A 17,343-nucleotide genomic window follows, 5' to 3' on the forward strand; every position below is an offset into this window, starting at 1 on the left:
TTACTAAGGATTGCACAGAATAGGAACAGGTCATATAAATGATGAATATCCATTAACCTAAATCCTAACTTCCACTAGCAAACCCTATGCTGCACTTTACAAATGTCAAGCTGAAAGCCAGTTTTCTTCCAAAAACCTCCACAAGCTCTTCATAATGGGTCAGAAATCTTGCTGGCTTCATTAGAATTTCTATGTGAACAAAACTGTATTTAACACACTTGTATTATTATCAGTTGTATATTAAATGCACACAACACAACTATGCCTAGATTTTTTTTATGATGTTTCAATTTATATAATATTCAAAACCTCCTAAATTTTGGAACAGAGTAAACTTAATGCATGTTACACCTTTAAAGTGTATTTGCAAATTTTCAGCCACATTTTCCATCCACCATACTACACTTTTTCATTACTGTGTTTCATCACAGCTTTAAATGCCCACCCTTATTGCCCAAGGTAAAAGTAATTAAAAGTAATACATTATTACCCCTTGGATAGTCATATTAAATTAACATCTCAATTGTCTTACCCTTTTTGTAGAATTGATAGCACTGCTGAGTAAAGATACTAATTTAATAATTTCTTTGTTCTCTGAAACACTCTTGAAGTAGTTTTGGCTTTGTACTGGATCAGATGAACTCAATGATGCTGCATCTGATACACTATCTATAAAAGCAGATTCCAATACAAAAGCAGTGTTAAGACAGACATACTGTTTAGACCAAGTAAATTCCTATAGACAAAAACTAATGACATATTTTTCAATAAACATGCATTTTAAAGTTAGGTGTTCTTATTAATCAAAAAGGCAACTAGAAGTCTAGGAAGCCGCATTTAATTGCCACAAATTCATAAACCTCTCCATTTTAGACAAATTGCTTCATCTAGGTACCCTGTCAAATATGGAACAAATTCCACTCCAATCTTTCAAACACAATCTTTCCTTTTCTCTCATGCCTCCACAAGGTTTATCCTGTATACTTCAGCAAGATTTGCATTGAGCAAATCCATAAGTATTTTTTATTTTCTGAAATATCCCACAACTGACAATTTGAAATACAAATTAACATTAACTCTGAGAAGATGATTGTAGCCAGTCCCCAGAAAGAAAGATAAAAGGAAGGTCCATCAGTTAGCAAATATCAACAAGTTTGAGTTTACCATCATTTCTTATTTCATCTCATGCAAGAGAAATTCTTAGTCTGAGTTTTGAAAGACTAATTTAATTTCTTAACCAGTTCAAGTATTACTGTCCTACTTTTTAAGTGTATAAGAGTGCTAACTTTAGAAGACTCAAATGTATTTTTAAGTACCTCAAGTACAATGTAGAACAATTAATTTGGGTTGATTTTAAACCATTTCAGAGAAAGAAAAACCAGCAACCAAAGATACCATCTTAAATTTCCCTGAACTAATGTCTTCAATAACTTAATTCAACATCTGATCATAAGACAGATTAAGATAAAATCCTTTCAGAAATTCTAGTCTGTTCAATCCTCTACAAAAGCCTCTCTCTGCCAGTGCTGCAATTCATACAGATATTTCTATTCAATACCAGGTTTTGTGTAAGTTCAACTTACCCTTCTTAAAGGAATTTCAACAAAAGTTTTAAGATGCCATTTGAACATGCCAAGTTACAAACCACACTGGCAAATGATGAAATATCTTTTGTGTAGCAATAGGGACTACAAGTGTTTTCTATGCTGCCCACGTTGGCACCCTAACACCCTTCCACCTGCTGCAGGTAGAACCCAAAGCAGTACAACTCTCCAAGAAGCACAAAAAAATCCCTTTACTCAAAGCCACACAAGGACAAGTGGCAAACCTGGTTTCTAATCACGAAGAGATATCTTCTCTGAGGTAGTTTAAAATCTATGAAGATTTTGATGTATTTTGTAATTACTATCCTTCAACACATTCTCTATAAATCACATTTACCTAACATTCAAATTTAATAATGTCAGAGTTTATCATTACCATGGATGTTTTTTTTTCCAGTCTCTATCATTCCATCATCAGAATCGCTGTCTCTGCTCTCACACCGCAACACAGCAACTTTTCTCTCTAACATTTTCTTCTGAGGAAGAAATAATATTTATTTTCTATTTGCAGTAGTTTTGAAACATTAGTTTTAAGTAAGGCTGTTAAAGACACAAACCTTGGATCTTCTCTCCTTACTCCACTGCCCAACTCCTTTCATTACTTTCACAATACTATTTACAGCTTTATTAAGCATCTGCTGTACCTCATCCAAAGAGGGTGTCATGATGATATTAGGGATAGATAAGTTAATATTAGTCCTAATCATAGGACGAGCACCTTTTTTCTGCTTAGAAGCACTGTGATTTTCTAAATGCAAGATAAAAACAGAAGAAAAAAAAACAAAACAAAAAAGGTTGTTCGTATTTTTTTTCAACTTATAAGATGTATTGCTAAACTCTACAGCAGCAAAAAAAACCCAAGTGCAAATCTATTTATCTCCATGAAGCTCCTCTTCAACTCGTTCTTTGCAGTTAAACTCTGTTTAGCAGACAATTCTGTTATCTGGCTTGTAATCCCAGTTAGAATATTACATTGGACACAAAACCTCCTTAGAACCTCATAATACTGTATGTCTTATATGCTATAGAAACCAAACACAATTGCCTTTAGTTTTGTTTCTTAAAGGAATGTAACAATAAAACACTTCAAAAGTGTTCCATCACTGTATATAGAAATATCAGAAGGTAATTAATAAGAGAAAGAGAACACACCTCCTTCTCTATTGTTTTTTTTAATACAGTTTTATGTAAAGCCAAGATCAAACACTTATCAAGTCCAGCTCCAAATAAAATATGCAGCTTCAGAACAGTACAGTTAGTGCTAAGAGCATTGACTAAGAACAGTACAGTCAGAGCATTGTAATGACATGTTCCTACTGCCACAGGAAAAGAAAAATTTTTTGAGAAATATACAATGATAGCAATTTAACAAAAAAGCTTAACGAAACTCCCTTTCTTTTACCCTCTTTTACACTCATGACTCTTTTTATACAACTATGAGATATTAAATTTACATTTTTCTTTTTATAGCCTAGAAAAGCAATGTACTGTAATATGGACACCTAGGAAGTTGATTGTGGAAGATGCATGGATGCGCTTGCGTAGGGTCTCCAGAGTGTTTCGAGTTACTTTCAAAAGGGCATCAATATTACGATTATTGAAGTAAGAAAGCAGTTCATTGGCTTCTTCCTCTAACTTTTCTAAATCCATTTTCTTCCTCTTGGCTGTAGGAGACAGGTCAGCCCATATCTCACTGGAATTTTGGGAGAAATTCAAGCTTTTTGATCTTCTTTCCTCTTCTGTTGCTAAAACATCATAAATCTAGTTAGTTAAATTGACTTAAGGGACTTGAAAACACAATATAGCACCGCCTCCACAGGGGTCCAAAATTATTTTTAAAAAGTGCAGAATGATGCATTTGTAATCTGTACCTGAATGTAACAGTCCTTTTACTTCTATCCACCTTCTCTACTCAGTAGAAACTGGCATGACTCACTAAAATTCAGACACTATTTCTTATACTCTCTCTCTAGGAAGTGCAGCAATTAACCAAGGCCTGTAAATAGCTGCTCCTATGGCATTAACATTTCAACATGCAAGTTAGATTAATAATATTAACCTATTTTGCAGATAATAAATGATTGTTAAGTGATGCGTTTCCCAGGCAAATTCAAAGAAAAGTCTTTAGACATTAGATACTCTTCAGGACTTCAGTCAGCTAAGCTACAATATCCCCCTTCACACACTGTCATCATGAAAAAGAAACACAAGCACCCATCTTCAATATAATCTTCTTACCTGTATTTTTGAGCTTTTTTTCACCACTAGGTACAACTGACCTCTCATCTTCTTTACTGATCTCGGTGTCAAGTAACATGTCAATCAAATCATTAGCAGCAGCTTCCACCAGCGAGCTTTTTAAATGTAGAGACTGAGAACCTTTTACACAGAGCTCCTGTTATCAAAGCAAAACAAAGATATGCTCTTATCTTCACAGTTCTTATGTCAATTTCACAGTCATAGAAGCCTTTATTAACACATGTCAAAGCCTAGGATTTGTGAAAAACCAGATCAATAGACAACATTATTTTTAAATTGATTTGTTCCAAACTATTTAGTGTTGGATTCTGTGATGTGCCAAACAAAACATCATAATTGTCTTTCAAAATTGCTTTGGCTTTTTCCCTAAATCACATCATTCATCCACAGTTAATATCATGAATCAATGTTTATAAAGCCTAGTTCCACTAAAAGGCTCCCAAAAGTGTTTCTTAATTTTCTTAACTTTCCAGTGTAGACATGGAAGATTTAACATTTCTTTTAATCATTGCTATTTTACATTGATTGGCTGTACCATAATGAGTATTAGCCAATCACAGCTCCCATTTACATCTAGATAGGAGATAAAACCTATAAAAGCTGTATTTAATACTAGAAAAAATCAAAAAAATTACTAACTGGAGAGAGAAGGAATCAAAGAATGAGATTTAATAAAATTCAGAAATCTATTGAAGTATTGTGCATCTTTTTTCTTTAATATTTATGGTAAAAATTGATCAAGTATGCTTCAGCTAACTATAATTTTTAACTATAATGGCCATTTAATTTTTTTCTTCTTTGTTATCTTATATTTCTTTCAGCTTAATCAAACCTGGCTACCTTTGTTTAATTAAAAATCACTAATTGGAAAAATTGAGCCATTTACAAGTTTCAGTCATTTCCAAAGTTTATGACACAATCTTTGGCCTTCTTATTATGATTCTGTCTAGCCGAGAGAGAAAGCAGATCTGATTTGCAATATCACAGCAAGTGCTAAACAAAGTAGTCTGGAATTTTTCCACTGGATAACTATTTTTGTTGCAGTAATTTCTTTAGAAAATTAAAGACACATCTTAGGTGATAGAACTTATTTCTAGTCCCTTCTAATTAAAAACTACAATAAGCTGAAAAACGTTGTTAATGTTTTCATTGTACCTGTACCTGGGGTTCATATACCACTTACTCTGCTAACTCAAATCAGTTGGCTGTTGTGGTGGTGTAATTGCCATGTAGCAGTTCAAGTTTTCAAGCTATCATAGAGTGCAAAGAAGTTTTTGTGCTCACTGTCACATGTTTTTACTCTAGTGAATATACATTTTAGTAGCTGCCCAAACAGGAGCAGCAGGATCAACATAAACAACCATGGATTACAAGGTTTACAACCAACCATTAATTCCATATGATATTATCTAAAATTTTACTTTGTATTTAACAACAAGGTGAACTGTTACAGGGGCCAAAAGAGAAAAGACCAAATCATTAAATACACTAAGAAAAGCAAAACTTTCATTTGTAGTATTTAGTGCTATAAGAGACAAGGGATGGGGTTTACCTACATGACTTTCTAAAATCCTTTTTAAAACGAAGTTTATTTCAGGAGAAAACACATTGGACATTATACCCTAAAATGCCAGAATATCACACTATTGCCTCATGAAATAATTCTGACATTCAATTTTATTATGACCTTAATCAACTTTCTAACTAACAATTTACATGCTTACTGCTAATTTTCCTCAACATAAAAGTATTTTGATGGGGTGCAGGAAGGGGCTCTTCACAGAACCCCTTCACCCAGATACTTCTGCATATATTTTACACACAGTATTACCAACTCGGGATAGCTTGAGATTAACAAAGATACTCAGGACACAATCATTTCCATAGTATGTACTCTCTTCAGGCATCAGTGCCTTATTTAAAGGCACTAACAAGGAACAATGAAAAAAAAAGATACTGTCACAGAGGTAAAACATTCTAATGATATCAAAGCATAAAAGAAACATCATACAGGAGTTGGCTTGACATTAAGAAGTTCGGAAAAGAACATCTCAGCTCAGACCTCTTTGCATTTGGTACTTTTGTTCCTTTTTAAGGTCCCAGCCAAGCAAGCAGGGATTTCTATGCATATCCCATGCACACTTCATTAATTCTGCATTCAACATTTTTTATCTCATATCATAATTCAAAGTCATTAAACTCTTCCTTATGAAATTTTTTTCTAATAACCTTAGTCTTTTGGAGAAATTCCTCACAGCTCAGTGGTTCCTCTTCTGGTAACTTACAGAGTGGCACTCTATTCATTTCTTGAAGGACAGCATCAATACGAAATTCAACCAAGTCATTCACTCGATCAAGCAATAACTCCAGCCCAGCTTTTGAAGTAAACAGAAGATTCAAGGCAAGCTTAAAAGTTTGAAAAAATAGTCTTTCTAGAGTCCTGTTTAAATTTTTACTTCAATAAACTACCATACTCAATTCTATACGAATTCTACACCTTAACCAGTTTACTTCAAACATCTAAACTTTTATGGCGAGCTTCACTACAGAAATCATAATTGTCTTTTTGCATAACATATGCTTAACTAGCATATGCTATCTATATGCTAAAGATAACTATAATAGTATATAAATATAATATATCATTATATATTATTTAATATACATGTAATTATTTTATTATACAAATATATATGAATAATTTTAAAGTATATGTATTTCAAGTACAAATACATTTAATTGAGGGCTAAAAATATTTCATCTTGTCCTATAGCTTGAACTAGTTATCACCTGGAGAACCTACTAGTAACAGAAACTTTTGGCAAGTAAAATCTCTATGCTTCAAACAAACATTAGAAGCCAAATAATAGTTAACAAAAAGCAATCACTAGAATTTTCACAGTTTAATAGCAATATGCTCTCAATGCTGAAATTGAAATAGCAGAAAGGTCCCTGTTCGAGACTCAAACTACTTGTATTATTCAAAATTAAATTGAGCATAATGTCAGGTTAGCATCCAAAATGCATTTTAATTTGCCATTTCAACTAAAGAAAATTTCTGCTCTAATTGCTTATGTAATTTCAAAAAACAAAATCTGTTTGATCTAGTAATTAAGCTGAAACAAAAGGAATATGGTATCTTAAGCAACAATACACATCTCAGTGCAAACCTGTGATAAATCTTTCGAAAAGACTACAAGTTTACCTGTTTCCTAAAGCTGCTGTCCAAGTGTACATTAGTTTTAAAGATAAAAACATCTTTTTAAAGATGTTAAAAAACCAAAAGATTAATATGAAATGCTGTTGAGCAATGACAGTGCCAACTGAGTTGAGGTATTATTCTGTGAGAAATTGTTTTGTACATTATAGAACATTATAGAACAATATATTATATTATTGAACATTATAGAACAAAAAGGTGAGACTAGGAAAAGTCTGAAATCCAGGAGCTCTTTTAAAAAGTAGCTATAATTCCTTGAATTCAGAATACAAAGAACCTTTTGCACACTACTTTATGCTTTGTATAATCCTAACTGCCATCCCATCCATGTTGGTAAAAATTTGACAAACGTGAGACAAGAAGAAGATGGTGTTATAAAACAGAGGTTTCCTGCAGTACAGGAGAGGTTAAAATGACCTACCTAGCTTGTAAAAAACTGTATTAATGTATTTCTCAATATTCAAGGATGTCCATGTCAGTAACATTAGACCTGGCTGGATAGCATCATCTATATTTGCTAATCGAGGAACCATCAGTTGTTCAATAGGGTGTTGTATTTTCAGTTTAATTCTTTTGTATTCTGCCAGCATCACCTGAAATAAACAGAGAATAAAAACATTAGTTAATATACACTGTTTTGAATCTTTTCACGTGCACATATTTGTGAGAGCTTAAACTAAGACAGTTCACCAGGATGTACGTTACTGAAATTCTTAGGAAACAATAATTAGTTGTTTAGGAAAGGTTTTCATAATTTTTTGGCAGAAGTTTACTCTTTGTTGCTCTTTACATTAATGCAAGTATTACTTCACATAAAAATCAATCTTTGTAGATTGATTGCACTGGTTTTGGTTGAGATGGAGTTAATTTCTTTCACAGTGGCTCACATGATGCCATGTTTTACATTTGTTACCAAAACAGTGTTGATAACACACTGATGTTTTGGCTATTGCTGAACGGTGCTTGTACAGCATTGAGGCCTTTTCTGCTTCTCACACTACCCTGTTGGTGACTGGGGACACACCAGAAGTTGGAAAGGAACACAGTCAGGACAGCTGACCCCAACTGACTAAAGGGTTATCTCATATTTACAGCATCATGCTTAAAAATAAAAGCTGGGGAAAGAAGGAGGGAGTGGGACATTCAGAGCTACAGTGTTTGCTTTTCCAAGTAGCTGTGATATCGCCTTGTTTCCCGGAGATGGTTAAACACCGGTCTGCCAATGGGAATTAGTAAATTAATTCCTTATTTTGCCTTCCTTGTGCATGCAGCTTTTGCCTTCCCTATTAAATTGTCTTTATCTCAATTTACACGTTTTCTCTTTTAACCTTCGGATTGTCTCCCCCATCCCACTGAGGGGAGTAACAGAGCACCTGTGTGATGCTTGGCTTCCTATTGGGCTTAAATCATGAGACAGAAAAAGGTTGCAAATTTCAGTCTCTAAACAGGTGTTACAGAAAAGAAAAAGCCCAATTAAAAAAGTACACCTAAATGAACTTTTCAGCAGTTCTAATAAGACCAGTCTTACCAGAACTTTATTATAGCATTCACTTTCTAATGCATCTTTAACCCGCTGATCTGGTTTCACATGTTTTGCAATAACTTTATGACTTAATATGATTTTTTTCATTTCAGAATCAAGTAATCCTTTAAAGTAATAGTTTTCTGGACATCTATCTTTGAATTTCCATCTAGAGTCATCAAGAACCTTCTGTTTATAAGCAGACAAAATGATCCAAAGGATTTACATGAGAGAAAGGGAAGTTTTGGCTTCTCTTTTTTATAGTATCCCACAGACATCTGTGAAAAATACTGGTGCCAGAACAAAGCTGCTCCTTGCTGGATGTTTTACACTTTTACTGTTTACCTTTACTGTTCCTCCCTCCCAGCTATCCTCTCAAAACAAAGTCTGTCTAATGTTGACTTCACTATTGGATGAGAGATAAACTGCTTATCATTTAGAAAGCAGGCAACATCATGAAGCATCTTGTAAGTCCCCTTTCCTCCCCATCCTCATCTCTCTCCCAAACTCTGCAGAGCTTCCCTAAATATATGCATCTGAGAAGTGACTTCACAGAGAGCATGAAGGCCAGAAATTCTTTTTAAAAGTCCCTCAGGACAGTCATACAAATGAAAAAATAGATTTATCAATGTTTTCTTATTGCATAATAGTCGAGATCTTCATTTTTCCTCTTCCATATGTATAGAACCTAGACATCTTAATGTATGCTACACATACATAAAAATAACTAAAATAAACCCACGTGCAAATTGTTGACAATCTTCTTATACCAGTCTCTCTGATGTTGAATAATACTTGCAAATGGTGGTATTTCAAGGCACATGTGAGCCATGCAATCTGTTTCTCTGATTAAAGTTAATAGTTGAGGGTCAAAATTCACAAATAATTCTCCTGTTTCTGGAGCTTTTACCAAGAGAGTTGCCTGAAGTCCTCTTTTAATTAATTCAATCTGCAGGAAACAAAGTCATCATTCGTGATCAGACAAGTCACTACAACAAAATACTTTGGTCTGGACGTAAATATCACTTTGGCAGATAATAAAATCCAGTATTGCTGACAATAGGGATTGATATGGTATGAATCCACAACAAAAACTTATTAACACAATCTATATGTACCCAAATGCTTAACAACATAAGTGATCTTTATCTGACAGACATTTTTTTCATTTGTTCTTGGATATCGTAAGCTGCATTCCACAGTCCAAAACCAAATCAGAGCTACAGACTTTCTTCAACTATCTTAAATCTGAACTCACATCTCCTTAGAACTTATTACACATTCTACAATGAGGCTGCACTCAACCTTCTAAATGAACAGAAGTGTTCTTTGATAACTTCTTCATATATCTTTTGAATAAACTTATCCCCATTTCTCGTTTTGCTTGTTTCCCAATACCTAACCACACTCCAATTTTAATGGCACTCCTAATTATATCCAACCTCTTAGCAAATCTTTTAAAAGATAAAAATTAATGTTTATTATAGTTTGGGTTTTTTTAATCCTTAAAAGGAAAGCCTAATCATGCAATTGGTTTAACTACCTGATTTAAATGTTAGAATACCATTTGTTCTCTATGTGAGAAGGGAGAGCATTCATAAGACCATGACACATGAAAAATGTAGCTGATAGCAGGAAGAAGTCCTGCCTTAGACAGGGAAATCTTTCCTACACTAAAAACTCTGCTGCTATTCCTATCTTCCCACTGTCCTTTTGGCAACGTAATTTTATTGTTCTTTATTCACTCCTCAAATTTCATGTATCACATTACATTGAAATGGAGCTTGGTTTTAGGCAATAGTTTCAAAATCCATTGATATCTTTCAGTGTACTTTCTTTTTTTTATGGAACACAGAAAATTCGCACTGCCTTTCAATGTCTAAACTATAGATGACTACACTGCTTATTTCAGCAGTATTATGTATTATCAAGACATTTTACACAGCATTTTTCAAGAAATCATGTAACCATGTTTTGGCAGTGAAGTTTTCATGCTCTACCCACTAGTCTCAGAAAAAAAAGCACAACTCCCTTAGATAGAAGCTCAATTTTTTCTGCAAAGTTCAACAGAAAATCTTACTGCACTCTTTTTTGGACTTCAAACCCATTATTCCCACTATCAGCTCTTCCTCTCCTGTTTATGTATTTTTTCCTCAGGTAATTTACATCATTAAGGTAACAGAAATTGGTAATGGAAATAAAGGGTACATTGAAGGCGTGAATCTTACACTGCTGAAGAATTATAGTAACTTTCACACTTCTAGGTATTGTATTATTTTAATACATCCAAGTTGAACACCATTTGCTATAGCACAAAAATAATGGCCTTAAATCTTATGCTATTTAAAAAAACAATAACAACAACAAAAACCTGGATAAACAAGGTAATCCAGTAACAAACAGACAAAAGGAGGGAAAAATGTTTGGAAATATCAGAAAGTGCCACTTCGCTTAACTATGTACACTGTACGGAAGAATAAAAAGTAGGAGGAGCTACCGCCCTATTTCTGTTCCATTTGTGTTCCCTACAGGACACTTCTCCCCCTCTCGTTTTGCTTTTGTTCAGGAGTAGAGCAGGAGCTCCACCTTGTGTTCTGTGACACTCATGTCCACACCCGTCTGCACTCTCGTTTCCTCGAGAGACAAGAGTACTGATCAATAGTCACATTTTCCTGCCGTACCTGGTAGACAAGTGAATTGATGTTAAAGTGGATATACTTTTCATATATTTCCACATGTGTACGTTTCAAAATTTGAAATTGTGATCCCACCTTTTTTCCCACCTAATGAGTATAGTGTTGCAACAGGCTTAGCAAATTTATATGGCTACCAAGCATGATTTGATTCTGCTATTGGAAAAACCAGACAGTTACTTTTAGCACAGATAACAACTGAATCACTGATTACTCAGATCTCATAAAGAAAGGCACCAGTTCAGGTACCTTGGATGTTATAGTCATTTTGCAAAAGATGAAAGGCAAATGTGCTTGACAGTTCCATCAAGGTACAGTATGTGTCAGAAAACTCTTCACCCCACACACAATGATCTTGTATCAGAGCCAGAAGAACATGGCAGAGATGGAGAGACAGCTGAGTCTACCACTGAATGTTCGTTATACATTTCCATAATAAATATTTTACTTTCTAACTTCTTAGTTATAATGAAGGTCTTTCAGTTGTTCCCAAATTCAGCTACAAGTGCTACAGGCCCTATTTCTTAATAGGAACACTTTCTTATAAAGTGCCTTTTCTTATTCCATCTGTCACTTAAGAGTCATCCTAAGGCTAAAGTTTAGCACACCTGACGACTGCTATTAACCAGACATTCCTTCACACTGTTGTAACCCAGGATTTCACTAAGGCCTGAAATGATGGGAATCCAATCTGGTCTGTAAAGTAGGATGTTATTACTCTACCAACAAAAAAATCCACCTTTTGGGGTTTGGGTTTGTTTTGTTTTTTTTTAATATCCTAATCAAAATCAACTCTCTTACCTGCTGAAGCCATTCCCTGTGGTAAATCACCTCAAATTTCATAAGAACTTTTGCTACTTTGTTGTAGTTGCGGATTATGCGCTTGCCATCTGGTGTTTGCAGAACTGCTGGGTGCCTTTGGAAAGTCTCCATGGGCTCTTGGATCCTATGGAATAGATGGCGTGCCCACAAGATCTTACCAGCTATTGGAGGCAGATTACGGGCCAGTGGAGGGTCCTGCTTGTGCCTGCTGTAGATCTTACAGACTGTTTCGATGTCATGGCCGTAGTTTTGAAATATTTTCTGATACTTTTCATCAATGCCAAGATTTGGAATTTGTAATCTGCTTAGAAAAATAATAATCATGAAAAAAATTCTTTCAACCCTTCTGAAATCTTCTAATGCATGGTTGGAAAATACAGTTGTTCCAGATTCCCTTGCATGCTACTTTATAACTACTTCATAACTCTATAACCACTTTAGCAGCAGTTTTCAGTTTGAACAAATGCTGGCACAACTTGATTCCAAACAACCAAGATTTACACCAGATGATAAAAGTTTCCAAGTAAGCCTACACATTTTCTGTTTTGTCACTGTTTTCAAACACTGGGTTGAAATTATGTGCAGCAAACTGTAACCAATTCACCACTAGCAGTCTATTCCATTAAACACATTATAATAAAATAACTGACAGAATAAAGAGCAAGGCTGCTTTTCCAACAATGTTAATTTATCAAGACAAATTTCACTGTTTCCTAACAGAAGCATTTTCCTCTCTCCTAGCAGCACTGTGGTAACAAATTAATGTCATTGTTCAAGCACAAAGCTAAGGCAAATATGCTAACAGACACAAAGTATTCCTATACTGATGCTAATTTTGAAAGATGAACTTCAAAGTCCACTTACAGTTCTAATTTTCTGATACAAAAAAATATGACTGTTATTCATTCAAACCACTGAAAAGGCAACCCTCAACAGAGCTGAAGAGCTGAGTGAGAAGACGTTGAGTTGGTTTTGTTCGTATTTAAGGAGATGCCTCCTGCTCTGCTCCCCTCACTTTCCACCATCCTCATTTTCATTGCCTGGCAGAGTTTTAGCAATCTAGACAGGACATAGTACCTTTCAAATTTCTGCAACATACTCAGTGCCCTCTGAGTGTTCAAAATATTTTCCAAGGTGATGTCCATGAAAATCCTTAATTGATCCTGAAGAAGAGCAAATAATTCTACATCAGAGAAGTCCATAAGGCACACACATCAAATATGCCAGGTATTATTTGACAGGATTTATTATGCAATATATTAGAAGCTATATTTTTATGTGAAACTATTCTCAATAAGTATTAATTTTCCCTTTCTTTCTTCCCACAATAATTAGACAAAACACAGTCAGTTTTTGAGGCATTTTCTTTCCTTGTTCCCTCTGTAGCTGTGCAACCAATAAAAGCTTTTGTACCCAATGTTTCACCATGCTGAGAGGCCTCAAAAGAATGTTTGCTTACCTCTCTGGCAGCCAAAGCAAGACACACATTTAATTTATATTTTTTTCTACAGATACCTTTTCCTTCCACCAGCTTGTGATTTCAGAATTCTGGGGAAGTTAATTATCTGACTTATTTGTAATATGCTCCCATTCACTCAGTGAAATCACCCATTTTCATGTTACTCTTGCTAGCATACACTAATGAAAAATCCTTTTGTTGGAGGCCCTCAATGGCCTATTCCATGAAACTAGTCTGAAAGATAATAAAAGGAAGCTTTAAAGTGGAGATACATTAGAATAATTTTTCAATTCCCAAATATAAACTTTGAGATTTGCATAATTTGTTCGGTGGTAACTCACACAAAGATATTTTGGTTTTCATAAGGATTCATCAGTAAATTAAATTTGTATTTGAATCATAAAACCTACATGAAGATCATTTATCTCTCTGCAAAACTCTTCATAGTCTTGGTCAAAATCAGTCTTCCGTTGATCCAAAAAATTGTAATGCTTATTCTTCATGTTGTCAACAATGCTCTAAACAGTTTCACAGAAAAAGAAAATTATCATAAAACTTTTTCTTATCAAAGAGACTTATCACACCAAAATATTTAGCACAGCTGGATGTGAACGCTCATATTTTACCTTTGCTATTAGCTGTATTTGCTGAGCAATATAAGCAAACCACTTGAATGATATATTTGCAGGAAACAAGTTGGTGTAATGGTTATATGAATTTCATTGTATTATTTAGTTCTGTTTGAAGTCAATTAGAAATGACAGAAAACTCAGACTCTAACTTTTCATCAAAGACATTTGTTACCTATTAAACATTCTCTCATGCAGATGTTGATTTCTATTTAAAAGTTAACAAAGTTCAACACAGAAAAATATTTTCACATTATTATTTTCCATGTCATTAAAACAACTGATTTCACAGATAAACAGACTATTCAAAAGTCACAATAAGATGCAGCACATCACCAGCCTAGGACTTAGTATTCCTGGCTTCTCTTACACAGCTGCTGTCCACTCAAATGAAAGTACCTCTTAATCAGCATCTCCCTTGAGCTGTACACACAGTCAAAGGATTTCTAATGATTAACTACTGTTCAACATCCTGGTAGTTCACCACAGTACAACCACAAAGTTCAGTATATTCTCACCAAAGCAGACTTTCACCATTTTATCATAAGTCAACTGAACTTAAGTTTTATTGCATTGCTGTAAATAAAAATTCCACATTTTCCTCTAACAAATCCTAGATATGGATAAGAACTGCAAAATAAGAACTTCCTAAAAATTTTCAAGTCACATAACTATAGCTATGGTCTGCGTCAAATACTTTAGTACCTCAATTTTGTCACTGTTAAAAAAAAAAGTACGATCACTTTTCTGCCCTTTATACATACGATCCAGAACATTCTATGTAACATTTTTTACCTAAGCATATATAATTTCCCTTTATCCTCCTCCCCAAAAGAAACTGACTCCAGAGTAGCTGGGTTTCACACAAAGTTCTTACTTCAGGTTTGGGTGCTGCCATGGATAATGAGGTGTATCTGTATAGAGTTTGCAGACTGCAGCACAATCTGGGCTAATGGTCACAGGCAGCTTTTCAAATACAAATGCCTCAAATAAATGAGATTCCTGTGTTCCAGTCTATCAAAATAGTACCTTCATTGCATGATCTGGAAATTCTCAGCAACCTGACTTGCTGACAAGCCTGGCGGCACAGCTTTAGAGAGCAGCTCTTGGAAGCAAAATTCAGACCAGTCCACACCTGTCCTGCCCACATGGAAAACTCTTGGACCAAGTTATGCTTTCAGCTGTGCCCTGGTTAACTCTCAGAAGACTACAGAAGAGAACAAAGCAGAAAACTGGCTACTGTGAAGGATGTATTCAATGAATCCAAACCTGAGAAGTACAAGAGGATCAGAAAAGAAAACTGCATAGTAATGCTAACAAGAAAAGGGATTTTACTGTTACAAAAGAAAAAAGCCTAAACTTGAAGAGCTTTCCAGTGCAAATCAGCTAAGTCCTTTCTCTTTCTCCCACACACTAAAAATAGCCATTTGTGAATTAAATCATTCTTCCCTCATAAAACACAAAGTTGATGATTGTACTCTAGATCTAGACCTAGAATACAGGTTTTAAGTAAACTTAATAATCTCTTTTGCTGGAATTGAGCTTACTGTTTCTCTAGTGAAACAAATTAAATCTAAGAGTCCAAGTTTTTGGTTGTTTTTTTTTGGGGGGGGGATGTTATTTGTTTTAGTTCTCTTTTCATTACTTCTTCCAAGAAATGAAAGTTCTATTTGTTTGTATTTATGCAGCACAGAAATGTGGCTGCTTTAACCCCAAGCTGCAAGGAAAATTTGCAGCATCAACCAGCATGGCAATGGAGCCAGCCTCAGTGGCAGACACTGATCAGCTACTCCTAGAATAATGGGCAAGAAATGAAGACAGTCTGCAATTCTGGTCCCAGCTAGCCCAACATTCGAAATGTTGGACTTCTCAATTTTTCTCCTGATCATAGCATGAAACCATGACTCCAATTACCCCTGTTACAAAGTTCCCCCATCTTACTGCTTTTTTCAATCAACTTTGATTTTAGCATACCTCTTTCACATGTTGAGTTGGACCTTTTTCACCTTGTCTGTTCACTTCCCCAGCAATCACATATTAAAATTGCTATTACCCAGTAATTTAAGCACAATTTCAGAGTTAATTTTTCTCTTGATAACCATTTTTCATTTCCATAATTATTTATTTTTTAAGGTTCAAGTTAGACTGACATGACATCCAAAATTTACTGTGTACCTCATATTTTGTGATCATTCCTTCCAATCCCTCTATCTTAGATTCCTGTAGAACTGAGTAGGTTTTCATAGTATTGAAAATATCTATTATCTTTATCAGACGACGATGAAAAGTTTCAAATTTTCCAAATATATATATCTCACTAAAATCAAATTGTCTTTCAGCTGGATTTTGTTCCAAATTTTCTTTTATCTTGCGAAAGCAATTTTGATACTCCTTAAAATAAAGAATTTAAAAGAAAAATGTCAAGCATATAACAAAAGGCATTGTCTTTAGCTAGAACAAAATTTACACAGACAGGTATTATCCTAACTTGATAGCAAGTAGAAGTTTCATCAACAAACAATCATGAACACTATAAAGACAGCAACAGAATTTGTCTCTGAAAACTAACCCAGCAACACATTTTATCAAATGAATGAACTACACAAATATGTATTTGTACACTTCCTTAGCTGGCATGAAATTCTGTTCACGCTATTTTATAGCATGTCTTGATGTGTTTACTGGATAACCAAGATGACAACACAAATTTCAGTTTTCAGAGACTGAAAATGATTGTGTGCTGATTGTTTACTGAGTAATCATGATTCAAAAGTCACTTTCAAGAACAAAAGCCCTTCTAACATTAGAATGCTGCTCCATAGCAGCTTCCAGTTTTCATTCTGCTTTCTTAATTGGGCACAAACCTTACTCCAAACATGTTAAAATTATATTCTTCCCAAAGTCAAATAGTCAACAGATTTGCTTGAAATGGTTTCTTTCAATAGTAGTTTTCTTTATAATATAATGTTCATTATTTTTATCACATTTATGTACGAAAAACCGCACTTGGAGATATCAGTACAAAGGGTTCACACTTTCCGAAATTGTTACTGATTAAAATTTTATGTTTTAATCTATTCATTTTCTGCAAGCTTCTGGAAGTGATGAGACTCAAATAAAAAAACTAATCTTTCA

General features: G+C 34.4%; 1 protein-coding gene across 9 annotated transcripts in view; it reads right to left on the reverse strand.

The window, feature by feature from the left end:
- Positions 1 to 17,343, reverse strand: part of DNAH5 (dynein axonemal heavy chain 5) — a 124,381-nt gene that overhangs the window by 78,705 nt on the left and 28,333 nt on the right. For 8 of the 9 annotated variants that reach the window (XM_064661674.1, XM_064661645.1, XM_064661655.1 and 5 more), the window contains 12 exons: positions 16,384 to 16,599; positions 13,990 to 14,097; positions 13,198 to 13,283; positions 12,100 to 12,421; positions 9,348 to 9,554; positions 7,505 to 7,676; positions 6,093 to 6,238; positions 3,843 to 3,999; positions 3,107 to 3,349; positions 2,162 to 2,352; positions 1,981 to 2,080; positions 533 to 669 (listed from right to left, as the gene is read on the reverse strand). In XM_064661674.1, the coding sequence (XP_064517744.1) occupies positions 533 to 669; positions 1,981 to 2,080; positions 2,162 to 2,352; positions 3,107 to 3,349; positions 3,843 to 3,999; positions 6,093 to 6,238; positions 7,505 to 7,676; positions 9,348 to 9,554; positions 12,100 to 12,421; positions 13,198 to 13,283; positions 13,990 to 14,097; positions 16,384 to 16,599 (2,085 nt within the window). The remainder of the gene's footprint in view (positions 1 to 532; positions 670 to 1,980; positions 2,081 to 2,161; positions 2,353 to 3,106; positions 3,350 to 3,842; positions 4,000 to 6,092; positions 6,239 to 7,504; positions 7,677 to 9,347; positions 9,555 to 12,099; positions 12,422 to 13,197; positions 13,284 to 13,989; positions 14,098 to 16,383; positions 16,600 to 17,343) is intronic. The other variant, XM_064661628.1, reaches the window with a different exon arrangement.

The sequence above is a fragment of the Pseudopipra pipra genome, chromosome 1 (assembly GCF_036250125.1).
Source record: "Pseudopipra pipra isolate bDixPip1 chromosome 1, bDixPip1.hap1, whole genome shotgun sequence".
NCBI classification, from domain to species: Eukaryota; Metazoa; Chordata; class Aves; order Passeriformes; family Pipridae; genus Pseudopipra; species Pseudopipra pipra.